Here is a 26,169-nt window from a genome sequence, read left to right as displayed (position 1 = left end):
GGTGTGTGTGTGTGTGTGTGTGTGTATGTGTGTGTGTGTGTGTGTGTGTGTGTGTGAGTGTGTGTGTGTGTGATATGGGTGCAGCCCACAGAAGTTTTATGAGCATTTGCACTTCAATATGTGCTTAACAGTTCTTCACTGTGAAAATGAATTCTCCATTGGCACCTTGGTCCAGCTTAACCACTAATTAGTCTTTGGTTGGCAAGCTGGTGGTTGAAAGTAAAGAAGGTACTGGGAGCTCTAAGTCATTGTTCTGCATGCTCACTAAAGCTGGCCAACAGATCAAAAACAAAGAAACAATATGATATGTTTTTTCTCTGTCCTTCTAACTTAAAGCCTATTAAAATTTCATATGGAATTTATCATATTCTTAGGCCAAAGAGTTTTATGTGTGTAAGACATTTCTACAATTGACTGAGGGCAGGAATTGTGTAAATAAATAAAGTTGAATTCTGGGTCCACAGCTTCTCCTTTCTGTACCATCTCTTTCCCTTCTCCCCAAAACAGAGCTGGGACAAAAGATTTGGTTTCTTTAGGCAAGGTTTTAAAATTGTGCCACATGAGGCCTGATATCATTAAATAAATGTCTGTATGCCATGGACAGTGAAATTTGGGGGGAGGGTTAAAATGTGTACATTTATGAAAAATAATATTAAAAAGCTTTCTTCTTAGAACCCTCTTCTGTGTTTTGTGCCTTTGGTTACTGTCTGACTTGTCTATTCCTAGTTCCACTTCTGCAAATGTTTTCTGCCTTTTTGAAGTCAGAATGAGACATATTTTTGTATACAGCTACTGAGGGAATTTGTTTTGCTTGGTTATGCATATGTATTATAAGAAATTTGTTTGTCTTTCCCCCACCCCAGTAGTGTGGGGTGTATGAGGGAGAGAAAATAAATTTCTGTTAATTAAGAAAGTAGAACAGGGGAAGAGATATTGCTTACCATTTCAGATGAGGTCACTGTATTAGTTTCACTTACCTGTTTTACTTGGTTACTGTAGACCTCTCATGAAATGGGACTAATCTGTAAATGTAATATCAAAACAAAACAGAGTAATAATTAAAAAAAAAGAGAGAGATACAATAAAGGGGCAGCTAGGTGTCACAGTGAATAGAATACTGCTCTGGACTCAGGACGACCTGAATTCAAATCCACCCTCAGACACTTACTGGCTGTGTGACCCTTGGCAAGTCACTTAACCCTGTTTGCCGCAGAGAAAGAGAGAGAGAGAGAGAGAGAGAGAGAGAGAGAGAGAGAGAGAGAGAGAGAGAGAGAGAGACATAATGAGGGCCTGAAGTAGGTGGTAATTATAAGAATGATATCATGGATAGAGTGTTGGACTCGGTATATGAAAACTTGTGTCCAAATCCCGTCTCTAACACTTGTTAGCTGTGTGATCTAGAACAAGTCAATTCACTTCACTTTGAGCCTCAGTTTCCTCTTTTGTAAAATGGTTATTATAATACTTCTTTCTTCTACTTACTTCTCACACATGTTTTGAATCTCTAGTTAGAAAATAGAGATAAAACACTTCACAAACCATAAAACACCCCCCAAAAGCCAGTTTATCTGATCTCAACAATCTGTCTAGAATAATAATAACTGAATGAAAGGATGTGTGGGACAAGGGAGAGGAAGAAGTTCAAGACGACCGTGAGTTTTCCATTCTGAGTGTCTGGAGAATGGTGATGATCTTGACACAATTAATAACATTAGAAGGAGGAGCAGCCTATGAAAGTGAACTCTATCTGGTGTTAAAAGCATGGGCTATGTCTTATTAATAGTTTCGGTCTCTGCCAGGGTCTAGCAGAACATTGATAAATGTTTGTTGTACTGTTGTATCATATTGTTTGGGTTTGAGATCTTGGTGGGACATCCAGGTTGGAGATTTCTAGGAAGGTGATTGGTTGGAAACATGGATTGGAATAAAATTTGAGACTAAAGGTCTAAATATAGATTGGGAGAAGGGAAGAGTGAATCATTAACACAGAGATGATAGCTGTAGGAGTGGATGATAGCATTAATGGGGTGAGTATATAGAGAAGAGTGGGAAAAGCATTGGTCAAAGCCTCAGGGAAGGACCTCATTTAGAAGCTTGGAGGAAGAAGGGGATCCAGTGAAGGAATTAGAACAAGAGTGGTGGGAGATGATCCAACGGAATAGAATATCACCAAGTACAAGGGTGGAGGGACTTTTGGAGAAGTATGGGCATATACTGCAGAGAAGTCTAGGGGATGAAGACTTAGAAAAGGACTTTGGATTTGACTATTAGAAAGCCACTGCTAGCTTTAATGAAGGACCCTCATTAAAATAGTAGAAATAGGGGGAAGCTAGGTGGCTCAGTGGATAAAGCACCGGCCCTGGATTCAGGAAGACTTGAGTTCAAATCTGGCCTCAGACATTTGACACTAGCTCTGTGACCCTGGGCAAGTCACTTAACCCTCATTGCCCCACAAAAAAAAATGGTAAAATAGAGAAGCCAGATTACAAGGGATAAGGAGAGAATAGAATGGAGGCAGCAAAGAGAAACTTTTTTGTGTGACAGTGAGGTATAGAGAAGGACAGCTACATGGTGAAGTGGATAGTGTACTGGGCCTGGAGTCAGGAAGACTCATCTTTTGGCCTCAGACACTTACTAGCTGTGTGGCCCTGAGCAAGTCACTTCACCTTGTTTGTCTCAGTTTCCTCATTTGTAAAATGAGCTGGAGAAGGAAATGGCAAACCATTACAGTATCTTTGTCAAGAAGACCCCAAACAGTGTCACAAAAAGTTGGACATGACTGAAAATGACAACAACAAAAGGAATAGAAAGATGGAATTATATTTTCATTGATCAGCAGTGTTAAGGGAAGATTCTTCCTGGTTGAGAAAGTATTAGGAGACTCCCTGTTTTCCAGAGCTAAGGCCCAGTGGGCAAGCTGTGCCCTGAGCTTGGCAAAACAATAATCCTTTGCACCCACTCTCTGGATGATCTCACTGTCTGGCAAAATCAGATAATTCAGAAGGTATTCTCTGAGCTATACAAGTACTAGACAAACTCGGCAAGTCTTACAATGAATCAAACTTGTCACATTCTTCTTGTTACCCCTCATTATCAGGGCTAAAGTTCACTGGGCAGCCACTAGTATAATAGTGAGATCTCCCCACACTGCTTCAGGCCCAACCCTCCCCCCACTAGGGGTGGGCCCCCAGCATCTGTGTCCTTGCTTGCAAGCCATTTTCCTCACTAAGAAAATAAGACTTCTTTTTGATTTCTGACTTTCCTGTCTCTAGCCTTCTCTGTTTGGCTCCTGCCATTCACAGGTTAAAGGCTGGTTCTGGTCCGTTAACATAGTCAATCAGCAAACATTCATTCACTCATTTACTTTTGTATTTATTGACAATAATTTAATTTTAGCATTATTAATTTGATAAACATTTGTAAGCATCCACTGTGTGCCAGGCAGTTCCAATAAGGGAGAAAAATATGATGAGAGGCATGATTGAGAGACGTGAGAGGCAGGATGGGGATAGAGAACTCAACTTGGAAGATGGAAAATATGGCTTCAAATACTGCCTCAGCCTCTTAATATCTCCTGACCCTGGGAAAGTTCCTTAATCTCTTTTGACCTCTGTTAAAAAATAAAGAGAATTAAACTAGATGGGCTTTATAGTCTTTTCCAAATATAAATTTATGCTTGTAGACTAAGGAAGGAGAGGATTCATTTAACAGAGAAAAACTGAAGTTGTAAGAAAGAGATGAGATAATTGGTATGGCAAAGTTCCAGAAGAGTATAGAATTAAATGCTCAGTGAAAGGGTGGGAAGAGGAATAACAAGAATAGAGATTTCTTGGAAGAATGAAGTAGTGCAAAAAGAGACAGAGAAATAGAGAGAAGGGAAGTTGAGGAATTTTTTTTTTTTGAGATATTTTATTTTTTCCGTTACATGTAAAGATAGTTCTCAACTTTTGTTTATACATGCTTTACACTTTCAGATTTTTCTCCCTCCCTCCCTCCCCTCCCTCCCCCCCTCCCCTAGACAGCAGGTAATCTGATATAGGTTATATCTATATATATCTATACATATACATATAGATATATATATACACACACATATATATACACATAATAACATTAATCCTATTTCTGCATTAATCCTGTTACAAGAGAAAGAATCAGAGCAGTGATGCAAAACCTCAAAATAGAAAAAAAAAACAACAGCACCCAAAACAAAAGAAATAATATGGTTCAATCAGCATCTATACTCCACAGTTCTTTCTTTCTTTTTTTTTCTTGGATTTGGAGATCCTCTTCTATCATGAGTTCCCTGGAACTCTTCTGTACCATTGCATTGGTGAGAAGAATATAGTCCATCACAGTAGGTCAACACTCAATGTTGATGATACTGTGTACAATGTTCTTCTGGTTCTGCTCATCTCACTCATCATCAGCTCACGTAAGACCCTCCAGGTTTCTCTGAACTCTTCCTGCTCATCATTTCTTACAGCACAATAGTATTCCATTGTATTCATATACCACAACTTGTCCAGCCATTCCCCAATTGATGGGCACCCCCTCAACTTCCAATTCCTTGCTACCACGTAAAGAGCAGCTATAAATATTTTTGTACATGTGGGTCCCTTTCCCCCTTCCATGATTTCTTTGGGCAAAAGAAGTTGAGGAATTTGAAGTTGAGTGAGATTGAAACTCCCAGACTTGAGCATATAAGCATCCAAAGCCCTGAAGAGACAATTTGGGGTCAAGGTTAAAGTAGACTATGTACATTAATTTTGTAAGACAATAAGAGTAAAAGGACTTTTACTTTTTTTTTTTTTTTGGTAAGGCAATTGGGATTAAGTGACTTGCCCAGGGTCACACAGCTAGTAAGTGTTAAGTGTCTGAGGCCGGATTTGAACTCAGGTACTCCTGAATCCAGGGCCAGTGCTCTATCTACTGCGCCACCTAGCTGCCCCAACTTTTACGTTTTTTAAACTTTTACTTTGTGGTGGCAAAGAACTGGAAATTGCAGGGATGCCCATCACTTGGGGATTGGGTGAACAGGTTGTAGTATATGATTGTGATGGAATACTACTGTGCTATAAGAAATGATGAGTTCAGTGATCTTAGAAAAGCAAGGAAAGACTTGCACAGGAAAATGAAGAGTGAAATGAACAGGACCAAGAGAACACTATACATTTACCACAAAGTTGTTTTAAGAACAACTTTGAACTAATAAGTCATTTTTACTGTTATAAATACCTAAATTAACAAAAAAGGACATATGAAGAGAGATACTATCTACATCCTGAGATAGAACTGATTAGTAGAAGTATATATAGAATAATTTTACATATATACCTATTTGTGTCTGATGGTAGCCATCTCTAGGATAGGAGTGGGGAGGGAAGGAAAAAAAGAAAAAAAAAGAAAAAAGAAATTCACATGATAACTTTCTTACATATTAAAAAACAACAAATTGTACATAAGAGATTTGCAGTTTCATGTACAATCATCTTTTTATTATACAGTTATGAAAATACTTGTTTTATTCAATAAATTAAAAATAAAATAAATTAAAAAAGAAAGTCAATGTTTTATTTTCTATGAGAATGAAAAAAAGGAGATGTGTGTATAATAATAATAATAGCTAGCATTTATATAGCACCTACTATGTGCCAGGCACTGTGCTAAGTGTTTTGCAAATATTATCTCATTTAATACTCACAATAATAACCCTGCAAAGCGCATACTATTATTAATTCTTTTTAGAGTTGGGGAAACTTAGGGAAATAGTTGTTAAGTGACTTGCCTATTGTCATCCAGATTATAAACATCTGAGATGGGATTTGAACTAAGGTCTTCCTGATGCCAGGGCCAGTGCTCTATCTGTTGTGTCACCTAGGATATTGCCAAAGAGAAAAATGAAGAAGCATGATGACTGGGATGGTAATCCATTGTTGGTGGAATTGTGAATGAATACAACCATTCTGGAGAGCAATTTGGAACTGTGCCCAAAGAGCTGTAAAACTGAATTCCCTTTGATCTACCAATACCACTGCTAGGTTTATATCCAAAAGACAGCAAAAAAAAAAGAGAAAAAGACCTATTTATACAAAAATATTTGTAGCAGCTCTTTTTGTAATGGCTAAGAATTAGAAATCAAAGGAATTCCCATTAGTTGGGGAATGGCTAAACAAGCTGTGGTATAATTGTGATCAAATATTATTGTATTATAAGAAATTATAAGCAGGACAATTTCAGAAAGGCCTGGAAGGACTTACATGAACTGATGCTGAGTAAAATGATCAGAACCAAGAGGACATGGTATACAGTAACAACAACTTTGTGTGATGATCAACTGTAAATGACTTAACTACTATCAACAATACTATGATCCAAGACAATCTCAAAGGACTAATGATGAAACATACTATCCACCTCCAAAGAAAGAACTGATATTGAGAACACACATTGAAGCATGCTATTTTTCATTTTTCTTTTCATTTTTTCTTTTATTAAAGTTTTCTTATACAAAATTACTAATATGGTAATGTTTTACATAATTGCACATGCATAACCTATATCTGATTGCTTACCACCTCAGGGAGGAGGGAGGGAAGAAGGGAAGGAGGTGTAGAATTTGGAACTCAAAACTTTAAATATAAAATGTTTATTATAAAAAAAAAAGAAGCGTGATGGAGATACTCAAGTTCAAGGGCACCAAACAAGGTTGAAGTTATGTGCAAAAGAAACCTTTCAGAAATCAGGGTAAAGAGCAGAGTTCAGACTCTAGACTTACTAGGAATTATTTGCCCGAGGGCTCTAGGCTGCCCACGTCTTTTTTATTGTCTATGGCCGACTTTATGTGTAAAGATTTACAAAGATTTATTTGATTTTAGGAAGGTAAAAGGCAAAGTCATACAATGAAAGTAAGGGACATGGAAAGTGGCGCTTAGAATTTGAGGAGACTTCATGGGAGTTGAAAAAGTTTGGAATAATCCTCATGGGGAATCCAAAAGGAAGACAGTAGGAGAGAAGTAAAAGGATTATTGAGCTATAGTGCAGTCCCAGGTGAAGTGAGATAGCATAATGGAATCAGTTGGCATTTTTATATGACTCTCTCTAGGAATGCATGACAGCTTCTCAGTAAGAGTGGAGAAATACATTGATTGGATTTGGACTTGGGAGGGTGGGTGTGGCAGGACAATGGAAAGAGCTTTTTGGAGTTCCTGGTGAGATCATAGTTAGAGTCATTGACCCACTTGAGTTCAGGTTTGGTGGAAAAGTAAATGAAGATAAAATTGTCCTGGTGGTCTGGTAGACTATGGAGGATTCACAAGAACAGAGGCCATTAGGAGGGTAATGAGAGTGTTCAACAGGAATGAGAAGGTGAGAGAGGTGGAAAGATAGTGATATGGTCAAAGGCAGGAGTTTCAGAGTTCATGATATTGGAAGTAGGAAAGTTCTAAATAAGAGGAAGTTTTCAAGTGATTATCTACTTGTGGATGGCAGGAATGAGATAGAGAATATGATAGCTGGAGGTATGGAGATCCAGAAACTGTGAGGAAAGGTGTTTGAATGATTACAAACATTGACATTGAAATCCTGAAGGATGCCATCAGAGATGGGATAGAGAGGACTATGAGGACAGAGTTATCCTTTAAAAAATATTTCTTTAAAATTTTTATTTTCAGTTCCACATTCTCTTCCTCCCTCTCCCCTCTTCTCCAGCCATTGAGAAGGTAAGACATATGATGCTCATTATACATATGAAATTAGGCAAATCATACTTCCACATTAGCCAAGTTGCAAAAAAAAAGAAGGAAGAAAAATAAAGAGAAAAAACCCTTCCATCTGCACTCACAGTCCATCAGTTCTGTCTTCTGGAAGTGAATGGCATTTTTCTTCATGAGTCCTTTGGAATTGTCATAGATCATTGTATTGATTAGAGTAACTAAATGTTTTGCAACTGATCTTCCTTATAATATTATTGTTCCTGTGTATAATGTTTTTCTGGTCCTGCTCACTTCACTCTGTATCAACTCATATCAATCTTCCCAGGTTTTTCCTGAAATATGGGGATGGAGTTATCAAAGGAGGTGGGGGTAGTGTCAAGTAGGTTAGTAGATAAGCACAACAAAAATGGGAAGTGATAGAAACCAAAAAGAAACAAAATACATAAAACAGGTGCCATTGTTTTAAGTCTAGCCTTTAAGCTTAATAATTTTTTCCTCTCTCTTTTTTTACATTATAACCAGGAAACTTAATACAAATCCATGGCTGGATTATTACAGGAAGGACTGAAACCTTTGATAACGATGTTGAGTACATTGATAGGTAGGTGTGTGTCTATGTTTCTGTTTTCAACGGGGGACACATATGCTTTCTGAGACTGGCTTCTCTGACAGCAATAAATTGAAAGCAGTTGGCACAGAATTGCTATTTTCTTCTTTGCAGTTTATGGTCCCTAGTGAGTTGGGCTTCAGCAAACTTTGTTAATGTAATTGCAACTGGTCGATTAAGCGGGTCTATTTATTTACTTGCAACTAGTCACTCTGGGCTCGGTGTGAATTGCACTGTAATTGTATCCGTTGGTTTTCTCCCTTAGCCTTTTTACCTTTCTTTTCTTTCAACCCACATTCTAAAACAATGGGAAAATCTGAAATTTAGTTATAAATTTGTTTCTTCTTGTTAATTTGCTCATTTGGAAATACTATTGTAGAGATCCAACTGAGGGAGAGGAATGGGAATAGCAACTGAAAACCTTTGAGTTGTTCATATATTTTCAGGAAGCCATTAAAAAGCCCAAATTACTTTCTTCATTCAATATTTGTATAAAGTACAAGAGACCAGAAACAGAGGAGCAATGCTTTAAGCTTTATATTACCAGTAAGACATGAGGCTAAATATCCATACGAGCTGCCAGGTGGTGGCTCTGAGGTCAGGCTGCTCCATCTCACTTTACTGTGGATGTAGGGACAGAACTTATCTCAGCTATATCTGGGCAAGTCATGAGATGGCACCCCAAGTCTTCAGCTACCAGCTTGGTTAAACTACATATGTGTGGGCAGAACCTGCATGGTTCCCATGTCTTCCAGCTTCTATCTCCTTTCAAAGTCTACCCAAACTCTCATCTGATATAGGACATAGATATTCCTTATAACAATTCATAAATTATCAGATTGCTCTAGCCCACATTCCTAAATATTTAATTTTTGTTTTCCCACTTGGATGAACTTAAAAGGACTATTAATTCACATATGGATTAGAATACATCTTCTGAAGCAAATAAGAAATGTAAGAGATACAGGGCGAATGCCCATAGTGGTTTGAATAAGCCTCAGATGGTTGCAAAAACTAGTTTTAAAGTATGTATTTTTTAGTTCTCTTCACTTAGCCTTTTGTACTTGCCTTTTTGCAGATGCATCTTACAACTATATTGCTCTGTTAAACAAAAAAATTGGTCTCTAAGGTAAAGGGCTCAAGGTAGACTCTTGCTCACCAATTTGTTGACTACTATCTGGTTGCTTCTATAAAAACTACCCTTCAAGTGCCTCTTGGACTCTTGAGGGTCCTTTTTTCATCTTCTCCTGGTTTTGCTAGCAAAACAGAAAGAGCAACCTACTTAGGCAGAAGCATCCTGTAATCTTAAAATTCCTGAAGCTCAAGAGGTTGTGTCTCCCAATTGTGTGTGTGTGTGTGTGTGTATGTGTGTGTGAGAGACAAAGAGAGAGACAGAGACAGAGACAGAGAGCCTTTTCATAGTGTAGGGGTTCTTAAGCTAGGGTTCATGAACTTGATTTCTCAAATATTTTGTCATAAATATTTGCTTTCCTACATATTTTGATTTTAATATAATTGCTTTCCTTTGTAGTCCTATGCAATCTATTTTATGCATTTAAAACCATTATTCTGAGAAGGGGTCCATGACACACACAAAGTCAAGGACCCCTGATACAGATAGGGAGAGGTACAAAGTGCTGCATCTCTCCTATAAAATTCCTGTGGGAGCTTGTGATCTTATGGCTGTGTGACTTGGTCCTTTACATAAGCCAGGAATGTTGCTTACCTCTCCCTCACCTCAACTTACATGTTGTTTGGTGCCTAATGGAAAGTGAAGGAGAAAAACTCATCATGTACCTTTGTCTCCCAAGATGCTGCTATACTGATGCTGTACTTGCTCGCTATAGTCATAACATAATGAAAGTTCCTTGAAGTCAAGCACTGCTTCCTTCTTTGTATTTGTATCCCCAGTGACTGGTACAGCACCCAGCATATAATAGAAGCTTAATAAATACTCATTACTTGATCAATAATTTATTTTAGAGTACCATGTTCATTTTGGAGACCCTTATCTTAAAAGGAGATGGAAAAGTTGAAGAGAGTCCAGAGTAGTGTAATCACAAATCTGAGAGTTTTAAAAATGATGGTGTCTGAAGAAAAGGTCTTTGAAATGGGAATTATCTAATAAATGAAGCTATTTTAAAGAATGTTCCATGGAGCAAAGAACATAATTTTACACATGTATGCTCAGATGATCAGATTCTGTGCATGGAATCTCATTTCCCCCTTCACACTGGGGAAACAATCATTACTGTAGAGGACAGGAACCGCCTCCTTCAATTTATCATCTCCTCTATTCCACCTCTCTAATTAATTTTGTCTTTTAGTCCTTAGTAGAGGAGCAAGTTGAGTTGACGGTTTCTAATAGCTACATTTCTAGCAGAGGTGTGGTAGTTATCAGTGGGGTTCCCCTGTGTGTACAGTGAAAAGATGAGTAGGCATTATTGGAGATGAAAGGAAGAAGGAACCAAACTTAGAATTTGCTTTGTAAAACAAGGGCCTATGTGCAGACCCCTATGGACTTACCTTTGCCCAATTTCTGAGAACACCATTGTAACAGGGGTAAAGTTATTCCTCATGGCTGATGCAATGAAGATGTGACTTTTCTTTTCCTTTTTTTTGGCGGGGCAATGAGGGTTAAGTGACTTGCCCAGGGTCACACATCTAGTGTCAAGTGTCTGAGGCCGGATTTGAACTCAGGTCCTCCTGAATCCAGGGCCACTGCTTTATCCACTGTGCCACCTAGCTGCCCTGAGGATGTGACTTTGTATAGGTTACATGCAACAGAAAGTAAAGTTTGTGAGGGCATGTTTCTCAGTCTATGGTACAGATACCCCTTTTCCATGTTATACAGCTCAGGCTAGCATTAATGCCAGCTTGCATTATACTTTCTTCCACCACTTCTATCTTTACCTTAAAGGAACTGTAAAGTAAGCCTCAAGACCATGTTCTGGGACAAGAGTTCACCTTCCTATAATCATACACCATCCTTTGTCCTCCTAGGGTAGGAGGTTTCAATCTGAAGTCCACAGGCATCTGTGGATAGGATTTGGGGAGTTCATGAACGTGGATAGGAAAAAATAATTACATCTTTATTTTCACTCCACTCTTATTGAAATCTAGTAAGAATTTCCTTCAGTTATGAATTCAAAACAAAACAAAACATGATTCAGAGAAGGGATCCAAAGGCTTCATTGGATTTCCAAGGGGTTCCATGGCCCCTCCCAAAATTAAGAGAACCTGTTCTAGAAGCACTAGGAAAGATAATGTTATCAGTGAGGTCAGCTCAGGAATTACTCCAGCAAAGGCAGTGGAAATCACCCAAAACTTTCCACTCACACCATTTTCCTTGCTTTTCTCACCCAGTCCACTCACTCTTCAGGCTCAAGGAGGAGAATGGATTACACCTTGCTCTCTTGTGGACAGAGAAACAGCAAGCTGGTGAGTTTTTTCCTTTCCTTGGGAAAGCAAACCTTGAAAGACATATATTCAGGCAGGGGTGTACTGGATCCTGCTAGGGTCAGCTCTGGAGAGCCAACTTTCAGTGTGAGCATTTACACCCTGGAAATCAGTAAAGCTGATGTCTAAACTTAAGAAAGTGATGCAAAAAAGACGATAATGCAGATTAAATTTACAAGTGAAGTGCATATATTTTTCCCCTCCAGGAAAGTACATTGCTGAATATTTATCAACATACTCCCTGTATACAGAGTACGGACACACACATATTCTTTTTTTCTAGTGTATAAAACCATGAACTAACATTTATATCATTCTTTTAATTTTATTAAGCATTTGCCAGGATCTTGTTTGATCTTCATAACTCTGTTATGGTTGTATAGGTATTATAACTGTGTAGAAGGAAAAGCCTGTGAGACAAAGTTTTTGGGTAATTAATTATCAATTTATTAATTAGACTAGCTAATAATCAATAAATTGATGGTCAGTGGTTTCTCTTGGTAACCAAAGACAAAGATATGAAGATATTTGAAGTCATAATATATTTTTAGAAAAAGGGGTGCCCCTGACAGGTAAAAATCAACCCTGATTAATGAATAGTTAATGAAGGGATAGGCTAAAAGTCTTCAGCTTTTCCTGTTGGGAAAGTAGCTTGATCACAAGACTCAGTCTCCTCCAGCAATCTGGACAAAGGAATTCATCTCTGCGGAAACAACTGTGATAGGTTTTCTCCTTCATGAGGTGGGTCACCCTAAACTCTAATGGTGGGGTACAAGGACATGGGCTTATTTATTGCTTTGGGGAAGGAATTCACCTAGATTAGATTCTGTTTACACTTCAAATAGAAGTAAGGCCTTCTAGTTTGGTGGCGTCCTGCCCAAGATTGAGGATCATGTACGCTAAGGATTGGGGCAATCTCTTTTATCAGCCATACCCTTCAGAGACTGGCTGACTGACTGAGAAAATAAAAAGCCTGGATCCTAATTAATAATGGTCTATTAATATAATAGAAAATAATAATTTCTCTCATGACCCCCCATTTTAGTGATGGAGAAATATACTTAGGGAAATAAAGGAATTGCTCAATGTCTTATAGTTGGTAAATGACAATACTGGTATTCAAATGGGATGTCTGGCACAAAATCAAGTGTTTCTTTCCCCACTATACCACATCAGGAGTTTAGTCATGGGAAGATGCTTCCTCCCTAGGGCAACTGTGTTTCTATCCTTTGTCTTATCACTCTCTGCTGGTCCAAGATGTGCAAAGCTCAATTGCCCCTACCCTACCCCTTTTCCTGGACTTTGTCACCATGGATACTCTTGTAGGTCTTATAGACCCTCACCAGAAACCAGACCTTCTTTCCTTGAGTGACTGTGCCCACACTTTGGCTATCTCTTCTGCTGCTCCCCTCTCCTGTCTTCCAATTGTTTTTGTCCGAGGTAAAAACATTTTTATTTATGTCTTTGATGACAATTGTTTCTCTAACAGATGCAAGACTCCCTTTGCATTTTCTTTTGTTCAGTTGTGTCTGACTTTTTGTGACCCCATTTGGGGTTTTCTTTTCTTTTTTTGTGGGGCAATGAGGGTTAAGTGACTTGCCCAGGGTCACACAGATAGTAAGTGTCAATTGTCTGAGGCTGGATTTGAACTCAGGTCCTTCTGAATCCAGGGCTGGTACTCTATCTACTGTACCACCTAGTTGCCCCTTTGGATTTTCTTGACAAAGATACTGTAGTGGTTTGCCATTTCCTTCTCCAGATCATTTTACAGATGAGGAAACTAAGGCAAACAGAGTTAAGAGATTTGTCCAGGGTCACCAAACTAGTAAGTGTCTGAGGCCAGATTTGAACTCAGGAAGATAAGTCTTCCTGACTCCAGGCCCAGTATTCTATCATCTGTGTCACCTAGCTGCCCTTTTCATAGTAAGTGTTTAATAAATGCTTGTTTCCTTTCTTTCTTCCCATTTCAGCTTGGTGGGAAAGATTTACAAATGGATTCCAGATACAATTTTTTGCATTATTTTAAAAAATTGAACTTTATATTATTTTCCCATTCCAAATACTCCCCTTCTTCCTTCTCCTCTTCTATCCATTGAGAAGGTAAGAAAAATAAAACCTATTACAAATGTTTGCTAATGCAAACAAATTCCAGTATTAGCAAAGTTCCAAAAAATAGATAAGTAAGTAAAATAAATAAATTAGAGCAAGAAAGAGAAAGGAAGGAAGGAAGGAAAGAAAATATGGTTTGATCTGCACTTTGAATCCATCATTTCTCTATCTGGAGATGGATAGCATGCATCATGAGTCCAGATATAGTTTGAAGGTTTATTCTAGAACCTTTTTGAGAAGCAAAAACCAAATAAACTCTAAAACACAGGCATCCTCCCAACAATTTCTCTTTGTGATCTTATCAGTTTCCATGGGTTCAATTTTCATACTTATGCAGGATGGCTTTCAAATCTTCATATCAGCCTTCTTCTCTCTCCTGAACTTCAGTAATGCATCTCCAGCTGCTTGCTGGACATCTCCAAGTCAATGTCTTATACTTATCTCTAACTGAATATATTCAACACTGAACTCATCTTCCCCTGTCCCTCCCTCAAACTTCTCTCTCAGGGGCAGCTAGGTGGTGCAGTGGATAGAGCACCAGCCCTGGAGTCAGGAATACCTGAGTTCAAATCCGGCCTCAGACACTTAAGACACTTACTAGCTGTGTGACCCTGGGCAAGTCACTTAACCCCAATTGCCTCACTGAAAACAAAACAAAACAAAACAAAAAACCCCAAAAACCCCAAAACTTCTCTCTCCTCCTAACTTCTTCTATGAAAGGAACTAACATTCTTCCCATCATGCAGGTTTTGCACTCTCAGAGTCATATTTTGCTCTTCACAATCATTTGTCTCCTATTTCTGAACAGTTGCTATCATATATTCTACCGCTACATATTTTCTATCCATCCTCATTCATTCATTCAATCAATCATTTAATTTATGCTAAAACCACCCTAGTTGAAGTCCTTCCCTATCACTATTGCAGTCACCTAAATGGTCTCACTGCTCTCAACTTCTCCCTTCTCCAATCCATCCTACATGTAGCTGCCAAATAGAGCATAGGTTTGATTGTGTCACTGCCCTGATCAAGAATATTCAATGGTTCCCTATTACCTTTAGGATAAAATGCATTTTTCTGTTTGGCATTCAAAGATCTTTATAATCTGACTCTAACCTTTCTTTCCAGACTTGTTACACGTTACTCTTCCTTACACACTCTATATTCTACCCAGACTAATTTACTTGCCCTTCCTCATCTACCACCTTTGTAACTTTGTACATTCTGTCCTCCACTCCTAGAATATCCTTCTTTATTTTTGCTTCTTGGAATACTTGATTACCCTTCAAGCTCAGCAAAATGTCACTTCCTCTAAGACACTCTCTGATTCTGCTGATTGTTAACACTTCCCCTCACCATCACTGTATGTTTATTTTGAGTAAATCATACAACTGATTATCTCTTTATCTGTTATATCTCCCTTTTCACCCCTACCCCATCCCCAGACCATTGTAAGCTCCTTGAAAGCAGGCATTGTTTAATTTTTTTTTATATCCCCAGCTTCTAGCATGACACCTAATACATAGTAGGTGCATAATAGATGATTGACTATATATGGTTCAGGTAGGATAATGGATATTATAGGATAATAGGATATAGGATAATAATAATCATGGGAACTGAGGAGCTTGATGAACTGGTTATTTAAGAGGACTTCAATGTATAAAGTGAACTCTCCAAGTGTAAGAGCAGGTAATGGGGGAGGGGGGAAGCATACAACTCTGATTCAGATACTGAACTCCTTGAGAAAGGTTGGGGAATGACTAGAGGACAAGTGGATACCTGCCACCGGGAGCTGAATAGGCAGATACCTGTGGATGTATAGAACCTTAAAGCAGAGGTTACTAAGTAACAGTGGCATGGGGAGGGACTGGAAGAGTCAGTGAAGAGCAAGAAGCACATCTGTTCCTTCTCCTATCTCAGGGGCTGGGGAAAGGGAAGCATGAGAGAATGTACAGTCAGCACAGAGAATAGCTAGAGATGCATTTGATATGTTCATTTTCTCACTACTTGATAATTCAGAGTCATGGTTCTGTCCTGTTCTACTGTGTGCCAGGCACTGTGCCAAGGGCTGGGGATGCAATGAAATGCAAAAGATGGTTCCTGTCAATCAATTAATAAACATGTATTAAGCACCTACTGTATCCCCAGGATGGTGCAAATCACTGAGGAAATAAAAAAAAGTAAAAGACAGTTCTAGCCCTTAGGGACTTTACAGCATGAGTGGAGAGAGGGGGCATCATGTAAACAAATACATACAAAGCAAACTATATGCAACATATATAGGAAATAATTAACAGAAGGAAGGCACTGATATTAAGAAGGGATGGAGAAGACTTTTTGTAGAAGGTGGGATTTCGGTTGGGACTTAAAGGAAGCTGGGGAAGTCAATAGAGTGGAAAAGAGAGCATTCCAGGTATGGGGAACAGCCAGAGAAAATGTCTTCAGGTAAGGCGATGGAGTGTCTTGTTCATGAAACATCCCGGAGGCCAGTGTCGCTGGATTGAGGAGTATGTGTTAGGGAGTTAGGTATAAGAAGACTGGAAAGGTAGAAGAGGAGTAGGTTATGAAGAGCTTTGAATAACAAGCAGAGTATTTTGTATTTGAAAGCTGGAGACAATAGTCAGCCACTATAGTTTATTGAATAGTCTTAAGGAGTTCACTGTCTATTGGTTTTTGCAGGGCAATGATGGTTAAGTGACTTGCCCAGGGTTACACAGCTAGTTAAGTGTCAAGTGTCTGAGGCTGAATTTGAACTCAGGTCCTCCTGAATCCAAGGCCAGTGCTTTATCCACTGTGCCACCTAGCTGCCCCCACAGTCTATTGGAAGAAACAACATGCACATAATTATGTACCAACAAGTAGCTGGTTAAAGGACATACCTTTATACATCATTTTATACATACATTGCTTTCATTAGCAGCCAATTTTCCTTGGTTAATATACTATTTGTATTCCTCCTTTGCAAAATGAAGAGATTGGACTAGAAGCTTTGTCAGGTGCCTTTCAGATTGAAATATATGATCCTACTTTCCCCCTTCAATGGAATTCTTGCTCTCCTGGGCTACTACATTGTTCAGTGATGTTTCATTTTCCCCTCTCTTTCATCTCTTCACAGGTATCCAGTTGAGGAGGACCTTGGCTTTGGAGCCTTACAGTGTCGGCTGGAAGGTCACTACATTGGTCAGTTGGAAAAGGGATGATTGATTTTAAGAGTTTTGCTAACCTCTTCCTCTTTATAGGGACTGTGTGGTGTGGTGAATATGGTACTAGAATCAGGAGGATATGGGTTTGAATTCTGCTTGAGACATTATTTGTATGATGCTGGGCAAGTCACTTAACCTTTTTAGTTTTAATTTCTTCCTCGATAAAATGGGGATAGGAGGCAGCTAGATGGCTCAGTGGATAGAACACTGGACCTGGAGTCAGGAAGACCTCACTGAGTTCAAATCCAGCTGCAGATTCTTATTAGCTGTGTGACCCTGGGCAACTCATTTAAACTCTGGTTAATCTCCACTGGAGAAGGAAATGGCCAACCACTACTGTATCTTTGCCAAGAAATCCCTATGGATAGTATGGTTCATGGAATCACAAAGAATCGGACACAACTACTCAACTGAACAACAATAAAATTAGGATGATAGTAATAGTACTGTGAGAAAATAAATATTAATAATGAATTTCTTGGGGAGACCCAGATCAGTTTCAGTCCTTCTCTCCCACTCCAGAAAGTCCAGTTCTTGAGGAAGTTCAGCTCTTGTCTGAGACAAACCAAAGGGAACAAAAGAAAGGGAGATTGATTCTTTTGTCTAGCTCAGTGAACTGATGGGATCAAACCACACCTAGATACTGGACTTCACCTTTGCCCTTCAGTGATAGTTTTTTTTTCCTACTCTTCCCTTATGTCATCAGTAGAGTTCATTTTAGTTTAAACCACCCTCAAGTCATGTCAACCAATGGAATTGAATGATACTAACTTTGATCAATGTGTAATGACCCACTTCTATCAAAAGAGGATAAAACCCTTCACCATGCTAGGGTCTGGGGCTCTCTTGGTGCACACTCTTCCTCTTAGGACAGTGTAGGTTTTGTCGGTCTTCTGAACTCTCCTTGAGACCACCTGCTCTCTCTATGAGAGATAACATGGGTCTGGGGCTTTTCTCCTGCTTGTGCTAACTGCAGTGAGGTCAATTCTTTACTGGTATTTATGATATTAATTAATAATAAATGCTTACTACCAAAACAGGCATAATAGCAATTAATTGATAAAATACAGTAGTAGCAATAATTTTATAAAACACAGTACCTACCTTGAAGGGTGGTTGTGAGGACCAAATGGAATCATATGCATAAAATACTTTATAAATCATAAAGTGCCATGTAAATATGGCTAGATGGTGCAGTGGGTAGAGTGTTGGACCTGCAGTCAGGAAGATTTGAGTTCAAATTTGGCCTCAGACACTTACTAGCTGTGTGACCCTGGGCAACTCCCTTAACCTCTATTTATCTTAGTTTCCTCAACTGTAAGATGGAGATGATAACACCTACCTTTAAGATAATATCTGTAAAGGGCTTAACAGTGCCTGACACATAGGAAGTGCTAAATGCTATCTATTATTATTACTTTTCTGGGAAGAGACAGTATAAGAGAATGCTGCTTACTTTTATTTTTATTTATTTATTTATTGTCCTTTTATTTTTAGAAAGAGAGAGATATGCTTATGGTCCTAATTAACCAATCTCCTTGTCTTTGCTATTTTTAGGACAAGTTGTTGTTGTTGTTATTCAGTTGTGTTCTACTCTTTGTGACCCTATTTGGGGTTTTCTTGGCAGAGATATTGGAGTGATTTGCCATTTCCTTCTCCAGCTCATTTTACAGAGGGGGAACCTGAGACAAACAGGGTGAAGTGACTTGCCCAGGGTCACATAGCTAGTAAGTGTTTGAGGTCAGATTCGAACTCAGAAAGATGAGTCTTCCTGACTCCAGATCCAGTGCTCTATCTACTCTGCCACCTAGCTGCCCTAGGAAAAGTTTAAGCTTGGGTGTTCTTTTTCTTTTTTCTCAAGTACCTGGATCTAGGGTAGTAGTTTTTAACTCTGTAATCTTTTTCAGACGCTTATACTAAATGCCATTTTTTCCCCTGGCCAACAGGTTCACAGAATGTTAGCTTCTCCATATTTAACAAAGGAAAGTAAGTTTTGGGAAGCCTGCAAACCTTTCTGTGTTTGGGTTATGTGGGTTGCTTATGCTTTTGGTCTTCTGTGTTTCTTTTATATTCATGTCCATAATTGGGAGATTTAGATGAACATTCTGAATTACTTTAGATACCCCATTCTATACAATGTAGGAACAAAATGGGAGTAAGGTGGGGTGGGTGATGAAGCAGGGTCAAAACTAAAGAATAACTTCAAGCTGACAATAGAAAGGAAGAGTTGAGGCAAGAGAAGTGCTTCAAGGTGACAGAGCATGAAGATCTCCAAATAAAGGGTGAACGAAGCAGTAAGACCTAAAATTTCAGGGAAGAGAGCTTTGAGACCCAGATAAGAGAAAGTCTTTCTCTGTTGCAGTTGGGTCTAGGGGGGCTTTCTTACCTATGGTCTGTTTCTCCAAAACTTCCACCCATTTCATCTGGTTCTGCCTGCTGGGGTCCACTAGAACAAATCTAATCCCTATTCCCTGTACAGGTCCTTCAGGTACTTAACGAAGACTGTCATGCCTTCTCCCCCAAGTCTTTCCTTCTCCAGGCTTCACATAACTAGTTCTTTCAACTAGAGGGCCATATAAATTCTCTTTTAAACTTTCATCCCCAAATTCAAGTCCATTTTACTTTGTTGTTTAAGGCTATAAATGTCCATAAAAGAAGTGGAGATTTTTGATCAAGGAAAAGAGTAATCTAGATAATTCAATGAATGTTCTGACCCCTGAACTAATTATAACCCTATCTTCTTTTGAAGGTCAATTGTACATAAGGATGCATGGCTGATCAGTGCCAAACAGGACCTTTTCTTGTATCAGACTTACTCAGGTATGACCTTACTTCGCATATCTCATCTAAGATCTGGACCTTCTCATCCTTTGCCTCATCCATTCATGTCACCACTGGATGGTGAATGTGTGCCTCAGTGTGTTGTGGATGTACATAGGAATAGGATTTTCACATGTGGGTGGGACCATGTGACTGTACTGGGATCACAGATTTAGAAAAGAGCTGAGAGGTTATCTAGTACAGCCCCCTCATTTTAACAGTTGACAGAGGAATTTGATATTGTTGGTGGATATGAGTTAAAGATTAGAATTAATGAAGGATTCTGGAATAGGTATATTTAGTCCCTCCCCCCCCCCCACAAAGTATTAAGGAAAAGGAAGAGCTTAACCACCCAATAACCCATCTTTCTTTTACTTTAGTTATGAGCATACTTTCAACAACTCCTGATTTGTTAATATAGACTGAGCTCTTGCATTGCCACCTGGTGGCTAAATCCCCTATATCACAGAAATAAATGCTGAAAGTTGGAAAATCACTTTTTAAAACTATGAACTCAGAGGCTAGCTCTCCCATTTGGAGTTACAATAGAACCTATAAATAATCTTACAGTCTTTCCCTAAAGGTCTGCAGTGCCTTCTTAAGAAATTTCTTTTCTTTTCTTTTTCCTTTCCTCTCCTCTTCTTCCTTCTTTCCTTCTTCTCCTCTCCTTCCTTCCTTCCTTCCTTTCTTCCATCTGTCCTTCCTTCCTTCCCTCCTTTTACCACTAATAAAGGCAAGAAATAGCTTTATGGAAGTAAAAGAATTCAAAGAAAACTGGCAAAAGAAAATTATTAGCATTTCCATATTTGACAAACAAAATCCAAGAAAACTGATCAACCAACCATTTTGGAGAGCAATTTGGAACCATGCCCAGAAGTCTGTAAAACTGTGCATACCCTTTGACCCAGCAATACCACTATTAGGTCTATATCCCAAAGAAATCATAAAAAGATAAAAGGACCCACATATAAAAAAATATTTATAGGTCCTCTTTTGGTGGTGGCAAAGAATTGGAAACTGGGAAGTGGGGAATCAATTGGGGAAAGGCTAAACAAGTTGTGGTATGTAAATGTAATGCAATGTGCTGTAAGAAATGATAAGCAAATGGATTTCAGAAAAACCTGAAAAGACTTACATTAATTGATGCTGAATGAAGTGAGCAGAACCAAGAGAATATTGTACACAGTATCAACATTGTGTGATGATCAACTGTGATAGACTTAGTTCTTAGCAATACGATAATCCAAGACAATGGCAAAAACACTCATGAAGGAAAATGTCCTCTACATACAGAAAAAAGAACCATGGAGTCTGAATGCAGATTGAAGCATTCTATTTTCACTTTGTTGTTGCTTTATTGTTGTTGTTGTTTCTTCTTTTTGTGGTTTTTTTCCCTTTTGTTCTGACTCTTCTCTTACAACATAAGTAATATGGAAATAGGTTTAACATGATTGTGATGTATAACCTATATCTGATTGCTAACTGGCCTCTGGAGGGGAGAATGAAGGGAGAGAAGGAGAAAAATTTGGAACTCAAAAGTCTAACAAAAGTGAATGTTGAAAACTCTCTTTACACATAATTTGAAAAAAATAAAGGTCTGGTAAAATGAAAAATAAAATATAATATTTGGCCCCAGAAACAAAAATAAAATAAAGATATTTCTAGAGATTTTTGAAGAAGTTATTTTTGCACTTTTGCAATATCCTTCTTTACATTTTCCCATTGCTATGCTATTTTATAATATACATCTTAGCAGTTTGCTTCATTTCTTTTTAATTTAATTTATATGAACTTCAAAAGAGAATGAGGAGGGAGGGAACATACATTTTTACTTGTCTTCAAAAGTACAAATCAGGAAAGAGATGGGCATATTGATAGTGCCTATAAGAGGGTGTTATACAGAACTACTTTTTGCTATCAAAGCTCAAGTTACTGCTTAGAAATCATGGGATAGGATCATAGATTCAGAGCTGGAAGGGACCTTAGTCACCATTTATTATCATCCTTCCTACTTTAATTTTTGTTGTTGTTTCAGTCACGTTCGACTCTTTGTGACCCCATTTGGAATTTTCTTTGTAAAGATATGGGAGTGGTTTGCCATTTCCTACTCCAGTTCATTTTACAGATGAGAAAACTGAGGCAAACAGGGCTAAGTGACTTGCCCAGATTCACATAGCTAGTAAGTATCTGAGACCAGATTTGAAATTAGGTCCTCCTAACTCGAGGACCAGCACTCTATCCACTGTACACCTAGCTGCTCTCTACTTTTACTCTAATTTAATTGAGGAAACTGAGACCTAAGGAAAATGTGGCTTGACTGAGGTCACATAAGTAACAAGGAGCAGTGCTTGGTTGTGAACCCAGGTCATAGGAGTTTATCATCATTGATTTAACATTGGAAGTGAAGCTAGTTCTTATCTTTTCCAGCTCCAGTAAGATAGTGACTTTCCCAAGGTCCTCTTGTTCCTCCGATTACAAATTCTGTGTCCTGTCTGCTATTCCTAATCTTTTGGCCATCTTCCTCCATTTCTCCTGGTTTTCTCTTTGCCTTCTCATCTTCCTCTTTCTTCTCTATATCTGTTTGGAAATGGCTTCAAATGGAGACTATCTGTGTCCCTAGTCATTGTTCTGCCAGCTTTCTTGATTTCTAAACACACTGGAAATCCAGATCATGAAGCTGACTTTTTATTTCTTCTGCAGAAATAATGTCTGTGTTTCCAGTAACTGGGAGCCTGGGTGGAGGAACAGGCATCACCATCACAGGAGACTTCTTTGATTGTTCTGCCCAGGTGACTGTTGCAGGTAGCTAAGATGTAATCATTGTCTTTCACTCTAGCTGTTTGGGGCTAGTTAGCATTCATGTAGTGACTTTTTTTTTTTCTCCTTTTGATCAGTGGGAATTCAATCTCACAAAATTTCTTGAGAACCTGTGTGTAAAGGACTTTGCTAGGGTTTGGAAAGATAAAAAGATAAATATGATTTCTCCCTTCCTTCACAAAGCTTACAGTTCAATAGAGGAGAAGATAGGGATGGGGACGGGACCTGAGATTTCACTGATATAGGGAACTTCTCGATGAGAAAACTCCTCTATCAGTACAGATCAGAACCTTAGAGGAAACATTATTTTAAAGAGTTGCCTAGAATAGTGATGCCAAACTCATATTGAAGCAGGGGCCACTAAACTACACCTAAGGACCCTTCTAGGCCTCATATTGACTTAAAAAAAAACCCATGCAGCTAGGTGATGCAATGAATAGAGCACCGGCCCTGGAATCAGGAGGACCTGAGTTCAAATCCAACTTCAGACACTTAACACTTACTAGCTGTGTGACCCTGGGCAAGTCACTTAACCCCAATTGCCTCACCAAAAAAACCCCCAAAAAACAAAAAACAAAAACCCCACATGTCAAAATTATCTATATTGTATTGTTTTCTGTTGTTAAATATTTCCCACTCACATTTTAATTTGGTTTGGGCCACACTCAAGCGTGTTGTCGATTATTTGTTTGACACCTCTGTCTCAGAGCACTGAAGAAAAAAAAAAAGAGCTGTCCAGGGTTGTCACACAGCCAGTATGGGCCATAGGTGGAACTTGAACCGAGGTAGTCTTGGCCCTGAGGCCAACTCCTTATCCGCTATGCCACACTGCCTTTCCAGGAGAGAATATGAGTCCTTTACAAATAAAGGGTAGAATGTGGAAATGAACTACTTGTATACATACAAAGAGCTATGTGAATACAGAACAAGCAGGAAAGATGATTTCAAGCTGAGGAGTTTGGGAAAGGATCATATAATCTTAGCTTCAGAACTTCAAGAAAATTTAGACTCCACAGAGATGGAAAATAAGACCCAAAGAATTTAGGTGACTGAACCACAATCTCACAGGCGGTAAATAGTAGAATCGGGATTTAAAACCAGGTTCTTTGACTCCTAATCCAGTTCCCCTTTTCCTGAGCCACACTGTTTAAAGAAGAGAAAGTCTTTAAACAAGACTTTTAAAATTGGATATGAACTTGACAAAGGAAAATAGTTGAAGAGGGTATTCTAAGGAGAGGGAACCATGTGAGCAAAGGTATGAAGGCCAAAGATGTAGGAAGTGCTTCTGGGATAGTGGTTTCTTTATGTCCCTTCCTTTTTTGACCTCTTGCAATGGTGTGATAGCTTCCTCTCTTCCCACCAATGTTTTAGCAAATCAACATAGTGTAGTAGAAAGAACACCTGCTCAGGAGTCAAGAAACTTGGGTTCTAGTCTTGACTCTGTCTGGAAATGGGGGAATTAGAATAAATGATCTCTGAGATAATCACAATAGTTAATATTTATGTGGTGCTTACTATGTTCAAAGAGCTTTACAATTATTATTTTATTTGATCCTCACAGTAACCTGGGAGGTAGGAGCTGTTATTATCCCCATTTTCAGATGAGAAAACTGATGCCCAGGGAAGTCAAGTAACTCAACCAAAGTTACCCATGTAGTAAATAGCCAAGATAAGATTTGAACCCTGGTCCATTGACTCCAGATCCCTGGCTCAAGATGGTTGTCATCTTTCTATTTCAGATTTTTTGACTTATCCCATTTTCTTTTTTATTGTTATTAGGCATCCCATGTGAAATCAAATACATTTCTCCAAGGAAGATTGAATGTACTACTAGGCCCCTGAAACAGGGTTCAAAGCTCACATCACCTCAACCAGGTAAGGAGGTACTGTGGCAGCTCAGTACACCTCTTACTATTTTCTTTAGGGAAGGGACAGGGTAAAGAGAGTATTTGAATTCTTTTGAGTTAATCTTTCAGCTAAGAACTCAACAGATAATTAACTCAGATAACTAGCACTGGGTTTATGAAGCCAAGGACATAAGCATGAATTCTAAGTGGGAAAGCTAGCTTTGATTTGCTCCATGGCCTCAAACTACATCCCTAATCTTGGCCAACCATTTTACCAATTCACAGGATTATTTACTAGAGAAACAAACAAACAATCCATCAGAGCTACTGGAGATACAACTCCAAGTACATGCCCTACTGATGGTGGATAAACAGTCTCAAATTTATCTATAAAGAATGTGATGCGGGCAGCTAGGTGGCACAGTGGATAAAGCACTGGCCCTGGATTCAGGAGGACCTGAGTTCAAATGAGACCTCAGACACTTGACACTTACTAGCTGTGTGACCCTGGGCAAGACACTTAACCCTCACTGCCCTGAGGGGAAAAAATAATGCAATGTTTACCTATCTATGTTAATTTGTTGTTCAGTCATTTTTATTTTAGTCATATCTGACTCTTTGTGACCTCATTTGGGGTTTTCTTGGCAAAAATACTAGAGTGGTTTGCCATTTCCTTTCCCAGCTCATTTTACAGATGAGGAAACTGAGGTAAATAGGGTTAAGTGACTTGCCTGGTTTCCCATATCTGGTAAGGATCTGAGGTCCGCATTTGAATTCAGGAAGCTGAGTCTTCCTGCCTCCCTGCCCAGCACTCTATTCACTGTACCACCTAGCTTCCCTCATCTATTTTAATAGACATATATATATATATATATATATACACACACATGTATAGTGCTTCAAGGCTTCAAAAGTGTTTTGCATACATTGCCTCACTTGATTAAAAATAGCCATCATTTATATAGGGTTCAGGTACTATATTAAGTACTTTATATTTATCATTTGATTCTCACAACTACACTATGATGTAGGTGCTATTATGCCCATTTTGCAGATGAAGAAACTGAGGTAAACGGAGGTTGAACTTCTCAGGGTCACACAGCTGGTCCGAGGATGGATTTGATTCTCATTAAACCCCTACAAGAGAGGGGCAACTCTAATCCCCATTTTTCAGATGAGGAAACCTGGTCTCAGAGAGTTTAAATGACTTTATCAGAGTCATAGAGCAGAGGATCATAGGTTTGGATTTCAATGGGATATCAGAGGTTTTCTAGTCTGTCCCATTTCTTTTGCAGATGAAGACTTAGGTAGGATAAAAGGACCTAGCCAAGGTCATATATGTAGTAAGCATCAAAGGTGGTATTTGAACCCGTTCTTTGGCTCTAGGGCCAAAGTACTATACCACAGTGCCTCTTTATGAGTGTCTGAGGATGTATTCCTCACTCCAAGCTTAGCATTCTATGTAATACCCCATTAGTTATAGACAAAGCCTATTAGAACTTAGAGCCCAGAGCACAAGGAAGGTCATTCATATGTCTTTCCTTCTCCCTCATGGGTAAATGACTTTCATTTATTATAAATGAAACAGG

General features: G+C 38.7%; 1 protein-coding gene across 1 annotated transcript in view; it reads left to right on the top strand.

Annotated features, from left to right (window-relative positions):
• Window positions 1-26,169, top strand: part of PKHD1 (PKHD1 ciliary IPT domain containing fibrocystin/polyductin) — a 714,107-nt gene that overhangs the window by 31,192 nt on the left and 656,746 nt on the right. The window contains exons 6-12 of the mRNA XM_044005152.1: window positions 8,238-8,316; window positions 11,689-11,763; window positions 17,009-17,073; window positions 19,043-19,082; window positions 19,846-19,916; window positions 22,617-22,718; window positions 24,513-24,608. Of these exons, the coding sequence (XP_043861087.1) occupies window positions 8,238-8,316; window positions 11,689-11,763; window positions 17,009-17,073; window positions 19,043-19,082; window positions 19,846-19,916; window positions 22,617-22,718; window positions 24,513-24,608 (528 nt within the window). The remainder of the gene's footprint in view (window positions 1-8,237; window positions 8,317-11,688; window positions 11,764-17,008; window positions 17,074-19,042; window positions 19,083-19,845; window positions 19,917-22,616; window positions 22,719-24,512; window positions 24,609-26,169) is intronic.

This window comes from Dromiciops gliroides, chromosome 4 (assembly GCF_019393635.1).
Source record: "Dromiciops gliroides isolate mDroGli1 chromosome 4, mDroGli1.pri, whole genome shotgun sequence".
In the NCBI taxonomy this organism is placed as follows: domain Eukaryota; kingdom Metazoa; phylum Chordata; class Mammalia; order Microbiotheria; family Microbiotheriidae; genus Dromiciops; species Dromiciops gliroides.
This window is presented reverse-complemented; position numbering and strand designations above follow the sequence as displayed.